This window comes from Trachemys scripta, chromosome 10 (genome assembly GCF_013100865.1).
Source record: "Trachemys scripta elegans isolate TJP31775 chromosome 10, CAS_Tse_1.0, whole genome shotgun sequence".
Taxonomy (NCBI): domain Eukaryota; kingdom Metazoa; phylum Chordata; order Testudines; family Emydidae; genus Trachemys; species Trachemys scripta.
In genome coordinates, this window is record NC_048307.1 from 56,880,121 (window position 1) to 56,898,470 (window position 18,350).

At 45.1% G+C, this 18,350-nt stretch overlaps 1 protein-coding gene across 1 annotated transcript; it reads right to left on the reverse strand.

Moving 5' to 3' along the window:
- Nucleotides 1-389: 389 nt before the first annotated feature.
- On the reverse strand, nucleotides 390-17,886 carry LARP6 (La ribonucleoprotein 6, translational regulator). The gene is made up of 3 exons (XM_034783429.1): nucleotides 17,597-17,886; nucleotides 2,981-3,176; nucleotides 390-1,985 (listed from the first exon to the last, which is right to left on the reverse strand). The coding sequence occupies exons 1-3, from the start codon at nucleotides 17,866-17,868 to the stop codon at nucleotides 915-917; spliced, it is 1,539 nt and encodes a 512-aa protein (XP_034639320.1). The 5' UTR covers nucleotides 17,869-17,886; the 3' UTR covers nucleotides 390-914.
- Nucleotides 17,887-18,350: the final 464 nt, after the last annotated feature.

Below are 18,350 nucleotides of genomic sequence, written 5' to 3' on the forward strand. Positions count from 1 at the left end.
CGGCACTAGCAGTGCTACAGTGGCGCAGCTACATCAGTACAGAGGCACCACTGTAGAGATTCTAGTGTAGACTAGCCCTTAGGTTGCCTATATACATTAATATAAGGCCTAGCTTACACACAGGATTCACTCTAAACTGCATTGGTCACTTGGCATATACACATGATGTCCTCGCACAACACGTAGAGCAAGTCATATGAAACTTGAGACCTAAACCTGGGCCAGACAGGGTTGGAAGATGTAGGTATTCCATATTTCAAAGAAAACTGTTCAGCCTACTTTATAGGAAACACCCATTTAAACAATTTGGTTTAGACGGTCACACACTTTAGAACCTTTAGTCTTTATCTGATAATTTTGAACATTAGAATTGGATACCTAGAAAACAGTTTTCATTGCTCAGCATTTTTTTATTCACATCACAGAAAATACACACAGTTTGGTCCTATTATATAGCATCTTTGGAAGTTTAAGCAAACACAGAGTCTGACATGACATTACAGCTTAGTGTTCCTTTCAACATACTGAAAATAGGAAGCCTTCAAACCTCTTAGTAAACAGACTGGTGACGTATTGCTTTGAAATGCTATGGTACAACAGCTAAATATTATCAAGTGTTTACACATTGCTGTTCAGAATCATAGCTTTGCACAAAAATGCAATTACATAAATTGTTTTAAATACCTGGCATAAAAAAAGTAACATTTCAATGTTCAGCTCTTTTAAACAAAAAAATATAAAAATAATGCAGATTAAGTGCAAATACAAATATACAAATGAGTCTCTACGTGAATACAAAACCTTTAAAAATTAAATACTGACTTCATTCAGTCACTTAAGTGCTAGTTTTTTTTACCAGGCTTGAACAAAAATAAATTGATTTGTGAAACTTGTTTTAAAAAAATACCCAAGATTTATTCATTCTTCATAGGTTTATTCCTTTCGCATCCATTATGGAATCCCTTAGTACCATCAGGACCTTTGGGTAACCGCAACACTCCTACAGGTAACCCATCTGCATTTTGTATTTTCCGGGCAAGCATTGGGCTACTTACTGGACTTTTTTCTTGTGTTACAGTTTGAGCTTGTCTTCTTCTCTGAACCCATGGGCTACTAGAAGGTGTGATACTGCTATCTGAAGAGTAATCTGCACATTTCCTTGAGATTTCAGGGCTAGTGCTAGGATTAAATTTGCCATCTTTAGCAAGTGGAGACTTCTTGGACACTTTGCGCAAAGATGATGGGCTATTCCAGGGACTTGACCTAGGTGAAACATTAGGGCTCAGGTGGTTGTTCTGATAGGTGGTAGGGCTCAACTTGTTCGAAGTATTAGCCTTGCGTCCAGACAGTGGAGATGTAGGATTACTCTCTGGATCAGAAGAGCTGTTTGCTGATGATTCATCCCCAACATACTGAAGTTCCTCAACTCTCTTATTCAGGGATCTAATTTTGTTGAGAGACTTGCTGGGATCTTCATCATGATTCTTGTCTTTCACAACTTTTTTCTTTGGAGGCTTCATACCTATCAGGATAACTTTCATGCCAATTTCATTATTCTTTTCAATACACATGATTTCATGAGCTTTAATTGCTGCATCTACTTCTTCAAACTCTACTATTGCACATTCCTTTGTTCCAACTTGGGTGTATCGATTACTGAATCTCTTGACATCAGGTGGAAGATCCTTACCAGGTTTGAGAATGCGAACTGATGAGATTGCACCAAAAGTAACGAAGGTCTTGAGAAGATGCTCCATCATCTTTTCTTGCATGCATCCATTTTCTTGCTCCTGGCTCAGAACCTGTAGCTCAGAAATCAAGTGGATATCATACACAAGCAGCATCTTGCTAGGCAGGGTCTCACTAGCAAACACTGGAACTGGGGTATTTCTTCTAACCTTTCTGCTATCTTCATTCAGCTCAAGAATGTCAGAATACTTCAAGGCATAGGCTGTGATTCTCCAGTCTCTGGTAAGATGTTTTACCTTTAAGAAAAGAGTTACACTTTAATGCAGCTCATTAAAACCACCAGAATTAATAGTTCTACAGCTATTGAAAACCTGAGACCAATACAGGGTTGGATTTCAAATGAAAGATCAGCCAAAGACTTCTGTAGTATCCCTCCTGAACAGAAAGTAGGTTTAAAAATGTTTCCCTACTGTCACTGTGAGCATCAGTAAGATGTTGTGAACCTCCTGTTCCTTTTACATGATTGGAGATCAGAGTCATCACCAACTGCAGACTTACCCAGACTAAACAAGTCATTATTTCTATGGCTATTATATGCCTCTTCAAGAGTTCTTAGAATCTTTCTATTCCCATCTCATCCCAAAGGCATGCTATTCAACAGTTGCTTTGCCTGGTGCATCAAATTCCAAACAGGTAGCCTGCCTCTCTGTCCCATTACCTTATTTTTGTGCTTAATTTGAGAAAACAATTAAACAGAGTCCCTATCTTCGAATAGTGAAATAGGCACTTCCATAGTGCCTTTCAGAGGATTATAGGCAAAATATCAGGCCTAGGACCCACAAGTCCTGACTCTCAGAGCACTATAGCTATTGGACCAAACTGTACAGCCAAGTTCTTAAATCTGTATAGGTAAAAATCTTTAGTCAGGATGGTGCTGGCTCAAAAAAAAAAAAAAAAGTCTGCCATGTCATTTTAAAAGTCTCCCCCCTAAAGCTAGGAGTTCCTAAGGGGGAAAAAAAGACAGGTTAAGATCTTGCTTGGTAGGAAGGGATGCTTTTTCTAAATTTCATTCTCCCTTAGGCTTGATGGACTTACACAATTTCTTGGGCAAATCAAGAAGTTTGGTCTGACTATTTATACCTTTGTTCTTTTCTTCTAAAACGTTGTGACAGTAGGATGTTAATTGCATCAACCCTTCAGACTGGCCAAAAAAGGCAGTGTGCCATATCTGTTCAATAGCTCATTAAGTTGGATAGAGTAGATTTAAAGGCCCTTCAGAAATGAAACCTACCTTTTTAAAAGATGTGAGTAGCTTAACACTGACATAACCCATCTTATTTCTTCTCACATGCTTTAAGAGGAAGGCATCTTTCTCAAGATTCTCATCTGAGAAATAATATTCAACCTGTATTATAAGCTTCTGGATCAGCTCATTATCTGGGGGTTTCCAGTCCTGGTCGAAGTCATCACCATCATTCTCCCCGCCACTAGAAAAGACAATGAAGTCATTTTATAAACTGATCTTAGTCTGGTCATTGCTGTCTTACTTTTCATTAGCTTTATCAGTAAAAATCAAGCTAGCAAACTGTAGATGCTTGTTTAGTGCTGAGAATGCTGTGCTAGAAATATTATAAATCTGATTCACTAAACTAAGCAGTGTTAACCCACCCTTCAACTCCAGTGCTGAGCTTTGTTTGGCAATCGATCTTATCAGATTCCATCATCTCCCCTGTACAAATGTAACATCAAACATGAATTTGAGGAAAGGAATGGGGAGAACAGGCTGTAAAATGAGAAACTAAGAATACCGATTTGAAGCAGATGTAAGTTTCATCACAACAAACAGTTTACTCCTCTGAACAGAAAATGACAACTGTGCCTATGGGGACAAACATCTAATTTTCACTTGTGACCTAAGCAACCTAAAACAACCAACTCAGAGTGAAAGGGCACATGCATTAACTCACAGAACCACATGGGCACTAGAGCAAAAGCACAGACCCTTTTGTCAAATTATTTGATAAACAATGAGTAGGTTCAGTCAGTTCTCCCCGTACAGCAGGATGCTTGTTCAGAGAGGGAATCTTTCCAGTCAGCCTAAGGAGCCAAAGTCCTCATCTTACTGCAAGAGCAGATCTCACAGAATAATGAGTCATGTACTTCAGTAGTTCACAAACACTACACCACAAGTCCAAGTCTTCAGCCAGCTTTTAACAAAATAAGAGGTTAGTGCTATGCAAAGCTTATTTATCTATTACTGCTTCCTTTTTCCATCTGAAGCTGCTAAAAAAATTACTTTAGATTTTTTCTTGTGAGGATAGTTGCATAACAAGCAATGAGCCAGAAAACAGTGTCCTAACAACCTGCAGTGCAAAAATGTAGTTGATGTTAAAGCTAGGATTCCAACAAGAATTTAAACATTGAACAGGACTGAGAGGATTATATTTTACCCATTTTAAATGTTATTTCCATCCCAAACGAAGGCGCATATGCTAACCATACAATAGAGATAGACTAGAGCTGACAGTTTTAGATTCATGGTTTTGGGTCAGAATGCATTCTTGTTCGGTGTCCATCTTATTTGCTTTGGATGTGTACAAACAGGTAATAATTTAAAGTGCCTTTTTTTCCCTCTTGGGAGAGACCTTCCAAAGTCTGACTCTCTTTACCTAAAGTTCTCTAGTTAACAAGTCATCACCTCTGTTGGACATCTCATCCAAAATAACAGGTTTCAGAGTAGCAGCCGTGTTAGTCTGTATCTGCAAAAAGAACGAGGAGTACTTGTGGCACCTTAGAGACTAACAAATTTATTTGAGCATAAGCTTTCGTGGGCTACAGCCCACTTCATCGGATGCATGCAGTGGAAAATACAGTAGGAAGATATATATACACACACACAGAGAACATGAAACAATGGGTGTTACCATACACACTATAAGGAGAGTGATCAGTTAAGGTGAGCTATTATCAGCAGGAGAGAAAAGAACTGTTTGTAGTGGTAATGAAAATAGATCATTTCCAGCAATTGACAAGAAGATGTGAGGAACTGTAGAGGGGGGGGGGGGAAATAAGCATGGGGAAATAGTTTTACCCATTTTCATTACCACTACAATATAGTGTGTACGGTAAGACGTGGACGAGGTGGCAGAAAGAGATCCACCGGCCACCGACCTGGTCAGAACCAAGGCCCTCCTAAGCCATCGTCAGGCCTAGGCAAAATTTTTGAAGGTGCGCCCGAGGACAGTGTACTAGTCACCATTCAGGATCCTTTCCCTCCATTTTGAGATCGTCTCTCCCATTTCCACCATGTGTGGTTCCTTATAACTTCAGACCGATGGGTTCTTCACATGGTGGAAAGGGGATATTCTCTCCAATTTTCTTTTTTCCCCCCTCCCATCCTCCCTCCCTGTCCCTCTTCAGGGACCCCTCTCACGAGCAACTACTTATACAGGACGTCTTTACGCTCCTGTCCATGGGAGCGATCAAGGAGGTTCCATCGGAACTAAGGGGCAGGGGGTGTTACTCCCGCTATTACCTAATCCCCAAGGCAAAAAAGGGCACTTCGACCCATATTAGATCTGTGCGGACTCAACAAATTCATGGTAAAATTGAAGTTCCGCATGGTCTCACTGGGGACCATTATCGCTTCCCTGGATCCTGGAGACTGGTACGCCGCCCTCGACATGAAGGACGTGTACTTTCACATAGCAATTTACCCTCCGCACAGGCGCTTCCTTCACTTTGTGGTAAATCACGAACACTACCAATTTGCTGTCCTGCCCTTCGGGCTGTCCATGGCTCCAAGAGTATTCACCAAATGTATGGCTGTCGTGGCAGCCTACCTTCGTTGACAACGGATCCAGGTGTTCCGTATCTAGATGACTGGCTCATTCGGGGCCACATCAGGGACGAAGTGTGATCCCACGTCTGACGCACCCTAGGCACGTTCCACAAGCTGGGCATCTTGCTCAACAGCGAAAAGTCAACTCTGGAACCAACCCAAAGAATAGAGTTTATTGGGGCAGTCTTAGACTCCAGACTCGCCCGCGCTCTCCTGCCAGGCACTTGTTTTCAGGCTAAGGCAAACATCATCCGCAGCTTCCAAAACTTCCAGATTTTCATGATAAAGACGGCCTTCTGGGGTACATGGCATCGTTCACTTACATAACCAGGCATGCCAGACTTCGGCTCCGCCCACTTCAGGCCTGGGTATCAACGGTATATCGTCCAGGTCGGGACAGCCTGAACATGGTGGTCACGATTCCGGAATCGGTCTTGATCTCCCTCAGCTGGTGGCTGAACCACACGTCGGTGTGTGAAGGGGTACCATTTCACACCCCACAACCTTCCTTATACCTTGACACAGATGCATCATCTCTGGGCTGGAGGGCCCACCTTGGGGAACACCAGACGCAGGGCCTTTGGACCACATCCAAACTAGCTCTGCACATCAATGTACGAGAACTGATGGCAGTACGCCTAGTGTGTCAGGCGTTTCGCGGTCTCCTACATGGCTGTTATGTGGCAGTCCTCACAGACAACACCACGGCCATGTTCTACATCAACAAGCAAGGGGGAGCCCGGTCGTCCCCCCATGTCAGGAGGCCATTCACCTGTGGGAGTTTTGCATAGTCCATTCGATACATCTGATGGCATCGTTTCTCCCAGGGGTCCAGAACACGCTGGCAGACCGCCTCAGCAGGTCATTCCAGACTCACGGGTGGAGTCCACTCCATCTTCCTGAGGTGGGGGTTTCCCCAGGTCGACCCATTTGCCTCGTGCCTCAATCGTGCCAAGTGTACTGTTCTCTCCACGGATGCTCTCAGGGTTCCCTATCAGACGCTTTCCTACTTCTGTGGAAATACCAGCTGTTCTATGCCTTCCCTCCATTCCCGCTGGTCCACAGGGTCCTGCTTAAGCTGTGCAGGGACAAGGCACGCATGATTCTAGTTGCCCCAGCATGGCCCAGGCAGCACTGGTACACCACACTCCTGAAATTGTTGGTAGAGCCTCCGATCACACTCCCACTGTGGCCATACCTGATCTCCGCTTACAGCGTGGATGCTGCCTGGCTAATTCGGGCAGAGTTACTCTGCTCACAATCCATGCAGCAGGTTCTCTTAGGGAGCAGGAAACCCTCCACTCGGGCCACCTACTTAGCCATATGGAAGTGCTTCTCCTGTTGGTGTGAACAACGCGCCATGCCCCCTTGCAGGCGTCGATACCACTGATACTGGACTATCTCCTATCCCTAAAGCAGCAGGGCCTGTCTATACCATCTGTCAGGGTGCATCTGGCAGCCATCTCAGCTTTCCATCCAGGAGAACATGCTTCCTTTGTCTTCTCTAACCCGATGGTTGTTAGATTCCTGAAGAGCTTAGATCACCTCTACCCACAACTGCATCAACCGGTTCCGGCGTGGGCCCTTAACCTGGTCCTCTCCCAGGCTCACGGGGCCCCTGTTCGAGCCAATGGCTACCTGCTCACTCCTTTACCTATCTTGGAAGACAGCCTTCCTTGTAGCCATCACTTCAGTGAGTCATGTTTCTGAAATCAGAGCCCTCCCGTCAGAGCCTCTGTATACAGTCTTCCATAAAGACAAGGTGCAGTTTCGCCCCCTCCCTGCCTTTCTCCCCAAGGTGCTAACAGCTTTTCAGGTGAACCAGGATATTTTCCTCACAGTCTTCCATCCAAAGTCGCACGCTACGCGGCAGAATCAACGTATGCACTCTCTGGACGTTCGTAGGGCCCTTGCATTCTATATCGAGCGTACGAAGCCGTTTAGGAAAACGATTCAACTCTTCGTTGCAGTGGCTGACCGGATGAAAGGCCTACCGGTTTCCTCACAACGTATCTCCTCTTGGATCATATCCTGTATCAGTGCTTGCTACGACTTGGCCGGTGTCACGACGCCACGCCTCACCGCCCACTCCACGGGGGCTCAAGCCTCGTCGGCTGCTTTCCTGGCACAGGTTCCAATCCATGAGATTGGTAGAGTGGCAGTTTGGTCATCTGTACATACCTTTGCCACTCACTACGCATTAGTTCAGCAGTCTAGAGACGATGCCGCATTTGGCTCAGTGGTTCTGCACTCTGCAATGTCTCACTCCGACCCCACCTAGGTAATGCTTGGGAGTCACCTAATTGGATCGATACGAGCAAGCACTTGAAGAAGAAAACGGTTACTCACCTTTGTAACTGTTTTTCTTCAAGATGTGTTGCTCATATCCATTCCAAACCCGCTCTCCTTCCCCTCTGTTGGAGTAGCCGGCAAGAAGGAACTGAGGGGGTGCTGGGTCGGCTGGGATATATATCTAGCGCCATGAAGGCACCACTCCAGGGGGCTCCACAGCCAACCCACCGGGTGTTGCTAGGGTAAAAATTCTTCGATCATGCACGCGGCACACGCACACCTAATTGGAATGGATATGAGCAACACATCTCGAAGAACAACAGTTACAAAGGTGAGTAACCGTTTTTTCTTAATCCAGGGCACACTTCTCATGGACCTCTGTCCCTCTACCGCTCCCAATGTCTGTAATTTGACGTACAAATCTGGGCAAATTAAGTTACCACATGCCATTGGGGCAAACAGCTCAACCCAAGAGTACATTCCTAGAAGTTATATCAAGGTATACAGAAGTTTAATACATAATTATACATGAGATATCCAGGTACAGGTATGTGTCTTATTTATTAAAGGCCTGATTGGCAGTGGGGCCTCATCTGGAATTTACTTGAGTCCATAGCTTCCTGGATATATTTTAGATTTAAATAAAAATGCCTACCCAAAAAGTTATTGGCATCATAAATCACAATGACCATAAAAATAGATGCATTGATAAATTAATTCAGCCACCCAAGTAATTCAAATCAACAGAAAAGGCCCCTAGAACATCCCCTCTTCCTTCCCCCCAAATTTTATTTGGCTTTCCCAACAAGCCCCAAATATGATCATATTCGTGCTATTGTGGACCAATGGAGGGAGCAAGTTCCTGGGGTTTTCACAGGGGAGCCCTTTGTTGGCTGCTCACTCTTAGGGTAAGAGGGAACGCTGCTTGAGCACCTCTGCTATGGCAGTTTGTCAAGCAGTGATAGTGCACTTGCCTGACTGAGACAGCCTATCACTTGCAAATGCAATCTTGAGGCACCACTGTCTGTACCCACCAAGAGAGATTTAATCACGTGAAGATTGCTGTTTTGTATACAAAGATTCTACTTGGGTCAATGGAGTTTGCACACAATAGTTACTTACTGCTCACTCAATTGTGGACACAAAGTCAAGCCCCTAGAATAATATACTGGAACAATTCTAAAAAAGGTCTCCATATTTTAAGACCCATTTAGCCAGCTAGGTGATGTTGGAAGTACAATTGAAAAGGGCAGGGGTAAGAGAGAGAGAATTCTTGTTTGAAAGCTAGGTCTTAAGCAGGTGGCCATGAGGATAATAAAGTTTTTATGCCCTTTTAGTAGAGTTACTTTTAGATAGGGGCATCAGAGGGGGATGGAAAGGAAAACTTATTAGCATCCTAGTCCAAAGAATTGACTATTTCTCACTTTATGTCACTAAAGATACAGAGTTATTTCATCTAATTAGAATGTGGATTTTTAACTCTATCCATATCTTCACTTGGCTACCACTATGGAATTATTTTAACCTGAAATTTAAGTACAAAACAGACAGCTATCAAGGTTTTTTGAAGTGATTTTATTAGCATGGACATTTGCAACTACTGAGTTAAGATTAATGTGGGAAGAAAATCTGGGAAGAGCCTCATGCTTCAAAGAAAATCTTTTCATTTACAAAGGTCAGTACCACCCCCACAATATCAAAACACTGAATTCATGCTAGCTGATCCCATTTTACCTTTTCCCTCAAGTATCAGGTATATGCCAGAAGCAGGATACCTCATTTCCAGATGCATTGGTCTGAGCTATACTGCATTGCTAGTTCTACCCACCTCAACCACCATACGCCTTTTCAATTCTATTTGACAAGACTGTTTCACTTGGCACATTAAGTTTGAGGTTTTTAGAATTTTTAGCTCTAGTTTTCTATAAAATACTGAACATTGGCATTTCTGTTTACAACCAGTTTCCTGCACTTGCTCTAGCTCTGGTGATCATAACCTGAAGAAATCACCATTTTCATAATACCAAAAAAATAAAAATTAATATTAAAAGGTTCAGGAATCAATGTTAAAAGGTCACGAGGATTTTATGTGAGAAACAAGTGTCTTAATAAATGTATAATGTCTACAACTTGCATTGAGTGTTTCTCTTTCTTTGGATATCTGCTTGGGCAGACTGAAAAACAACTTATTTAGGTTGTGACTCATCTGGGAGATTACTCATACAGGAAACCAAATGCATCTGTGCACTGCACTGTGTCCTTTGGATATCAAAACTCTTAGGATTATCAATATATTAAGCTGTTTGGATACATTCTAACCTTTTGACAAACCTCGGTGAAATCTCATTTGAAAGTGACACTGCACTACAGTAATAAGCCTTGTATGATAATAGCAAAATTAAAAGCACTGAACTGGGGTGCCACTGCCCTAGTCACTGAAGACAATATGAGTTTGGTATCCATTTAAATGGATTCAGGATTGGGCTCCAAGTAGTGGGAGCAGCACTAATTACCGCCTTGCAAGTTGCAAAACTATTTCCTTTCTAAAGCACTATTTTAGACAGTCATATCATCACAAAACATTCACCTTTCAGACTGATTTCCAGCCTTAGTCTGTGCCCCATTTTAAAATTTGCGCAAAAACAAATAAGCTGTTTTTGCGTAAGGGGAGGAAAACATTAGAAAAATATTTGTGTAACCTTTTTAAACTACCTATCAGCCAAAATAGCCAAGGATTGAATACTGCAATTTGCCTGGAAATAGTCTGCAATGAGGTGTTCTCTGCCTTGACCCAGAGGAAATTGGTTTTCAGTTGCTACGTTACAAGAGCCTCAATTTGCAAACTGAAAGTACTGTGATGATTTGGAGAATCTGTCTATACAATTTATGATTCTGGTTGATATTGTGAGGTTGTTCTTAGGAAAACTGCTGTATCATGCAATGCGTCGGTCTATGGGTACGTCTACGCTACAGGGCCTATGCCAGCATAGCTACCTTCCTGTAGCAAAGCTGACAACCTCGTAGCATAGACGCAGCCTACACTGATGGAAGGAGTTTTTCTATCAGTGCAGGAACACAACCTTCCCGAACAATGGTAGCTACATCAATGGAAGCATTCTTCCATCAGCACAGCTGCAGCTACACCTGGGGTTAGATTGGCATAGGTTTGTCAGTCAGGGTTTGGAGTTTTCCACCCTCTGACCAGCATAGTTATGTTAACCTAACTTAAGTGTAGAACAGGCTTAAGTGTATCCACCATAGGCCCACAAGGCTTGTTGCATGGCCCTCCCAGACGAGATACAATGGGGGTCATTAGAACTCAGTGGAAACACCTGAATGACAATGGGTTGGCTGAGGCTGGGAGAAACTATTTCTTCTTGCATGTCTGCAGGGTGCTGGCACTTAGAGTGTAAAGTTCCCAAACAAGGCAAAAGCCTGGTCTACACTTAATTTAGATTGATGTAGCTACATCACTCGGGGGCTATGAAAAATTCACCCTCCTGTGTACTGTAGTTAAGCTGACCTAACCCCTGTGTAGATGCAGCTAAGTCAATGGAAGAATTTGTCCGTCAGCCCAGCTAGTGCTGCTCAGGGAGATGGATTACCTAGATCTACATTGATAGAAAGACAACTTATGTCCATATAGGAAGGCTTTATGCCATAGTCCTACAGTGGGACAGGTACAGTGCTGCAACTTTGCTGCTGTAACATCCATGGCATAAATGTTTAAAAAGGACTCACAGGAACAAGACTCAGATCCACATAGGAACCCTTGGGAAGGAGAGGAAGAGAAGGGCATATTTTCATGGGTGACAGTGATTTAGTTGCAGGGCCAAGGTCAGAGAAAGCAAGCTGACCTAAAGATTGCACCAAAAGTCAAAGTAGGGGCTGCAGCAACTATGGGACACCAGCCCCAGGAAAGCTCCAGAATGGAGAGAAAACTGACACAGGGAAATTAATGTAGGGTTTCTAATTTTTGTACAGATCTGTGCATTTTTTCTGCAATTAAAGAGCAATGTTTTTTTTTAATCTTGTGCAATCTGTGTTGTGTTACATCGATCATGTGCCCCCTTGAAAAGGTAAACTGCAGACCCAGAACACTCACATGGTTGGAGTTCTCAGAGAGGGTGAACATCTGTATTATACTATAATTGAGAGTGTGATATTGCAATTAAAGACTATAGCAATCAGCACAAGGAATGGGCTCAACCATAGCTTATGGATTTCCTGATTTTTGAGTGCTTAACTATGCTCTCCAATTTCTCTTAGCATATTAGATGGAACTTAATGTCAAACAGCTTTTACACTTGAGTATTCCTTTGTATTTTAAAGGTGTCTTTCTAGTCATCCTAGAAATAGAAATGCAATATGAAGTTAAAGTCAACTTGAAAATAATTTTAACTTAAAAGTAACTAGATTTCAGGTACTAAACCTGTCTATGGTCCTTGGCCAACTTTCGTGATTCTATTTTTTTTTTTTAAGTGTTTCACCCAAACAGTAAACTGACTTTCTAAAGTCTATCAAATGAACAAACTAAAAGCATATGGCATAGGGCAGATGGACAATGGCATAGGGATTTAGAGCAGAGAGAAGTTGCCTTTCAGCTATAGTAATTTTGGGTGTTGGCATTAACAAAAGTAGATAAATTCAAAGAGTAATATTTTGGTTTGACTGTTTCTTTAAGCCATTCTGTCCCCCATAATCTATTATTAAATACAGATACTATCAAGTTACCATAATTATAAAGCATTGAGGGGAACTAATGTCAATGCACATATTTAAAATGGTTAATATTTTGCTGCCAGTTAAAAGTGGTCAGAAGTTTTCAATTGTATTACCAAAAAGCACACACGACTTTTAACTCTGATTGCTGAGTTATTAAATTAGTTCTGTTTAAATTATGATTTTGTATATGAGAAAGATAGCTATTTAACTTGAGTAGAGAAAGATATCTAAATGGTAATCCTAGATTACATCATTTTAATGGCTAGAGGCTAATCTCCAGCAAGATTATAAACCAGTGCTCAGAAATAACTAACCAGTAATGTGATTACTGTGTTTCTACTTCTAAAGAAATATCAAGCCTTATAATTAAACATTCCATTTCTGATTAGGCATTACTCCTAGTGCAAAAGTTATCCTTCATCCACATCCAAAGCTTTCTGCTTTTTGCAGCTTTCCTGGCACCAAACAAGGGATCAGTTATGAGCCTCAATTCCCCTTTTCACTCCATTCCTCTCTCTTTTACCACTGCACAGCACACTTCATTGGGGGGTTGTCAGAAACATACAGCTAAGGGTAGCATAAAATCCCTCCTTTACCTGTAAAGTGTTAAGATGCTCAAATAACCTGGTTGGCACCTGACCAAAAGGACCAATAAGGGGAGAAGATGCTTTCAAATCTGTGGGGGAAGTTTTTGGTTTTGTTCTCTTTGTGTGTTCTCTCCGGGTCAGCGAGGAACCAGGGTAGGGAAAATACATCTCCTAAAGCTATACTTGAACTAATCATCTAAGATTACAAATTGTAAGTAATAGGAAGGAAATGTGTTAGATTATCTTGTTTTAGCTTGTGAATTTTCCCTAGGCTAAGAGGGAGGTTTATTCCTGGTTTTTTTTTTTGGTAACTTTAAAGTTTTGGCTAGAGGGGAATCCTCTGTGTTTTGAATCTGATTACCCTGTAAAATTACCTTCCATCCTGATTTTACAGAGGTGCTTCTTTTACTTTTTCTTTATAATAAAGTTCTGCTTTTAAAAACCTGATTGGGTTTTAGTGTCCTAACAACCGAAGGGCTAGTCTGTGCCCACCTTGTTAACCTATTTGGTTGGTATATTATTCTCAAGCCTCCCCAGGAAAGGGGGTAAAGGAGCTTTGGGGGATATTTTGGGGAAACAGGAACTTCAAGTGGTCCTTTTCCTAAATCTTTGTCTAACTCACTTGGGGTGGCAGCGATACCGTTTCAAGGACAAGGAAGAATTTGTGCCTTGGGGAAGTTTTTAACCTAAGCTGGTAGAGAGATAAGCTTAGGGGGTCTTTCATGCAGGTCCCCACATCTGTACCCTAGAGTTCGGAGTGGGGAGGGAACCCTGACGGGTCAACACGAACTAAACTGTGGGCCTTGTCTACTTACAAAAGTTGTACTGCTTTAATGATACTAGTATAGTTAAAGTGGATATGGTTATAACAGTATAAATGCATCCATGCCTGGGGGCTGTAGCAGTATAACTATACTGGTTAAAATATCCCCCACTCCCTCCTTAACCAACAGTTATACTTATAAAAGTGGTTCAGACCAGGTCTTAGTCAGTTATGAATTTTAAGTTGTCAGAGTTCTTATGGTGCCCCTCTGGCCAACAGCATTTCCTTGCCTATTTTTGGCAATGTATAGGCCTCCCTGTACACACCAACTTTTCTCCACCGCCATCTCCCCACAGTGTATTTGCCTTTGGCTTTCCACTCACATAGACCCGAAGGTGAACTGAGCTAAGGACTAGTCTGGGTTTCATTGCAATGCAGAGCCCAACAGTTCCATTAAGATTAACAAGATGCATCGCAATGGAACCTGTAACAGATGTAAGTAATTTTAATACTGCTCACTATTTGTATATTTTTATTAAACAATTTTAAATGTATTTACATCATTAACAGGTTGGCATTTTAGCTAAATAATTGATCCCATATTCACTCTCTCCCTCTCTCTCTCTATATATATAATATATACACACACATACACATATACATACACACACATGTACATTATAATGACAAATACCAAACTGGAAATGGCAACCTACTAATTTAGGGGAGTTATAGCTGTAACATTTACCCATCTCTTACACACCAAGCATAATAGTGGTAGCATGTGAGGGAATAATGACAACCAGAACCGGCTCTAGGATTTTTGCCGCCCAAAGCAAAAACAATTTTGGCTGCCCCCCCCCCCATTTAATTACCCCACCCCCGGCCCCGCCTCAACTCCGCCCCTTCCCCAAATCCCCAGCCCTGCCTCCTCCCCCCAGGCTCTCAAGCCTAGGAGGGAGGGAGGGGGAGAAGCGGCGCCGCGGCCGCTCGGGATCTCCCCCTCCCTCCCAGGTTTGAGAGCCTAGGAGGGAGGGGGAGACCCCGAGCCGTGCGAAACAGCTGATTTGCGCGCCGCTGCTCCCCCTCCCTCCCAGGTTTGAGAGCCTGGGAGGGAGGGCAAGTAGCGGTGCGCGAATCAGCTGTTTCGCGCGCCGTGGCAGCAGCAGCAGAGGTGAGCTAGGGCGGCCGGGGCACATTTTTAGGGGCGGCATTCTGGCGCCGGCCATGCCACCGCTAAAAATGCGCCGCCCCAAGCACCAGCTTGTTTTGCTGGTGCCTAGAGCCGGCCCTGATGACAACATATTTCTTCCACCCATGATTAAGTGGATTAGCCTACAACTCGCACAGGCCTCATCTATACTAGGGGAAATGTTTTTACAATGTGGTAGCTAACACATTGTAAAATCCTCGTGCAGACAGGGCAATTTTGTAGTCTTACAACCAGCTAAATCAAAGTAAACATCTTTTTTACACAGCATAAGACGTACCCACAGACCTTGCCCACAATGGCATTGTTTATCCTGAAAAAATGAATAGTGTTATTGTCTACACACAAAAGTTGTATGGGTTTAACCAGACCAGCTCAGCCCCCTTATGTGCATGCAGTTATACTGGTATGGTTTATTCCTGTAAGGGAAGAAGAATAAGTTATACTGGTATGAAGCACTTTTACACTAGTATAACTGTTTCCACACTAGGGGTGTAACTATCAGAAAAAAAATCTCACATCCCTAATGGAAACAGTTATACTAGTTAATCACCACTTAGCCCCAAGTCAGTCATGTTTAAAAATGTATTAGCTAGTCACACCATAGACCTTTCTCCCCTCTATAATAAAATCTGCACAGACAATACTTCCTAAAAGCAGTTTGATTGTCACAATAGTATAGACAAGTGCATACTGCACTCTTTACATTATCAGCAATCCTCAAAAGACCATTATAGCCACAATACAGGAAGATGACTGTGCCTACAAGCAGTTCATCTACCTAAGGCTTCATGATTACAGAACAGGAGTTAATGTCAGGACAAGAAACTATTAGCAGACAGAAGCCCTTCTAATTTCCAAAGGAGAGAGTTTTGCTAAGTGAATCCTGCACTCCACCTAGCAGGAATGCCCCAGCTCAGCTTTAATCTGAAGTAAAACCATTGGATTGAGCTGTTTTGAGGCCTTTGATTAATTTATTTCTAGGGTAACTCCTTGTTGAGAGTGGCCAGTGCCACTCCAGAAAGAGACTGTGACAAACTAATTGTGCTAACGAGCAATACTGGAAATAGCTTCCAATCTCAGCAGCACACCATGTAGCTCTAGTATTTTGAGGCAACATTAAGGACTGGATTGGTTCTAATCCTCCTTTCTCCTCCAACCCTGGGTGAACTCTGCTATGTAAACATCACCCACTCAATCAGATTAGCAAAGCCCCCTAGCTCAGAAGGAAATATCTAATCATGATTTATATGAGAGGTTTGCTCTGTGAGTACTGCAGAGAGGAAAGGATAGAGTCATGTCCAGGGATATTTCACCCTCTTTGTGTCCAATAACCTCCCCAGCAAAGAAATATATTTGCCCTCTCTATTCATGCATTGCAATATATTGGTAAAGGATAATTTGGATCCACAGTTTCCAAACTTGTGCATGATTTCCCCCCACATTCCTTATTTAAGTCACTGAAGAGCCCCACAACACAGGTTTTGCCACCCAGCAGGAGGGAGGGCTGCATTTCTATGATTCTATAAGGGTAGTTAAGCTCCAAGGAAGGTTGTGGAATCCCCATCACTGGAGGTCTTTACAACAGGTTGGACAAACACCTGTCAAAGATGGTCTGGGTTTACTAGGTCCTACCTCTGCAGGAGGCTGGATTAAGTGACCTCTCCAGGTCCCTTCCAGCCCTACATTGCTCTGATTGACCCAGAGGGCTGGGAAATGCAATCCGGCTACTAACTGCATCTTTAGGGACGTTTGGCTTTTCCACAGTGGTTTTGCACGGGACTCTCTCCAGCAGGCTTCAGAGAGTATCATCTCAGTGGGATTTAAAGAGCTGGAAGGAGACCCCAGCACTTCTGCCGGGGAGGGGGGAAGGCGGGAGATCACCTCCTCCAGCCACTGCCCACGGCTCCTCCCCTACCTCGGGTTTCCAGCGCTAGTAAACCCGACCCGCCAGTCCAGCCCCCTCCCCGTCGAAGTGCCAGATCAGCAGGGGATTCCTCCCTCGCCTCAGCCCCAAGGCAAGCCTCCCGCAGTCGGCGCCCCGCCAGACACGTCTCCAGCAATACGCGTGTGCCTTGGGGGGCGGGGGCAGCCGCTGCCTGATGCGACGTCCATCCCAAGTTACACCAAGTTTCTTATTGGACTAGAGGCTATTCCCGAGCCCTCATTGCATCAGGCGCTGGCCGCCCCCTTGCAGCGCCGCTGCTGCACCCCCCCCACCCCCGCAGGCCCATCGCGGGGCGCACACCCGTCTCCTACGGTGCTCGCACCCCAAGGGGGAGCAGGACCAGGCACCCCCCACCCGGGTTTAACACCCCACGGGGCGGGGCAGCTTCCCAAGCCGCAGGGCCCCGCGGGGCGCAACGCGGCCGGCAGGAGGGGTCCCTCTAGGCAGGCACTAACTGCCCCCGCTTGTCCAGGGCTCCCCAGCACAGCTCCCGAGCCAGGGGCCGGCTAGGCGCCGCTCACGTCCCGGGGCCGCGCTGTACCTAGATTTCCCATATCTGCCGGAGTCATCCTCGCTACAGCTGCCCCCGCCCAGCAGGGTCAGACCCGGTGCTCCGCCGTCGTCCTCCTCCTCCTCCGCCGGGACCGCCACATGGATCCGCACTGGGCCGAACCCCAGCTCCCCCGCGCCTGCCTCCCCGACCGGGCTCGGGGCGCCGCCGGGCCCATCCTCCAGAGGCTCCGGGCTCCGCTTGGCGCCGCCGGGCTGCTCCGGATCGGAGCCCTGGGGGCTCCCTGGCGGCAGTTCGGCCATGGGGCTCTGGTGCGAAGGGGGCGCCGGTGGCCGGTGCCAGGGCAGAGCCCGCCAGAGCCGGCGGAGCCTAGCGAGCAGCGACGCCCCCGGGCTGCCTGCAGCCGCCGCTGCCGCCTTCTTGTCCCGCCGCTGCCGCCGCGCCTCTGAGCCAGGCAGCACCGCGGCGGCGCCCCCAGCTCCAGACCCCTCCTGCTCTTGGGCGGCCGGCCCCCGCCTACCTTCGCGGGGAGCCGGGGGGCCGGGCCAGCGCTCCCCCTCCGCCGCTCCCCCGGGCAGCAGCAGGCAGAGGAGGCAGCGGAGCCAAGCGCCGAGCAGCGTGTACATGGCCGCCCCGGGGTGAGCCTAGTGTAGGGGAGGGGGCGGGCTGCCCGTCGGGGCTTTTATACGCGGGGCCGGGGCTCCGGGCTGAGCCGCACGCCCAGGGCGAGGCGATGGGGGGCACAAACTCTCCATCCCGGGTTACCGGGGGATTCTGCGAGTGG

Excerpts from the sequence above, each read along its gene's own strand:
- LARP6 (XM_034783429.1), bottom strand. The coding sequence starts at position 17,868 with ATGGCCGAACTGCCGCCAGGGAGCCCCCAGGGCTCCGATCCGGAGCAG. Across the intron at positions 3,177-17,596 it reads GGCAGATATGGGAAATCTAG|TGGCGGGGAGAATGATGGTG; the intron begins GTACAGCGCGGC and ends TGTCTTTTCTAG. Across the intron at positions 1,986-2,980 it reads TACTCACATCTTTTAAAAAG|GTAAAACATCTTACCAGAGA; the intron begins GTAGGTTTCATT and ends CTTTTCTTAAAG.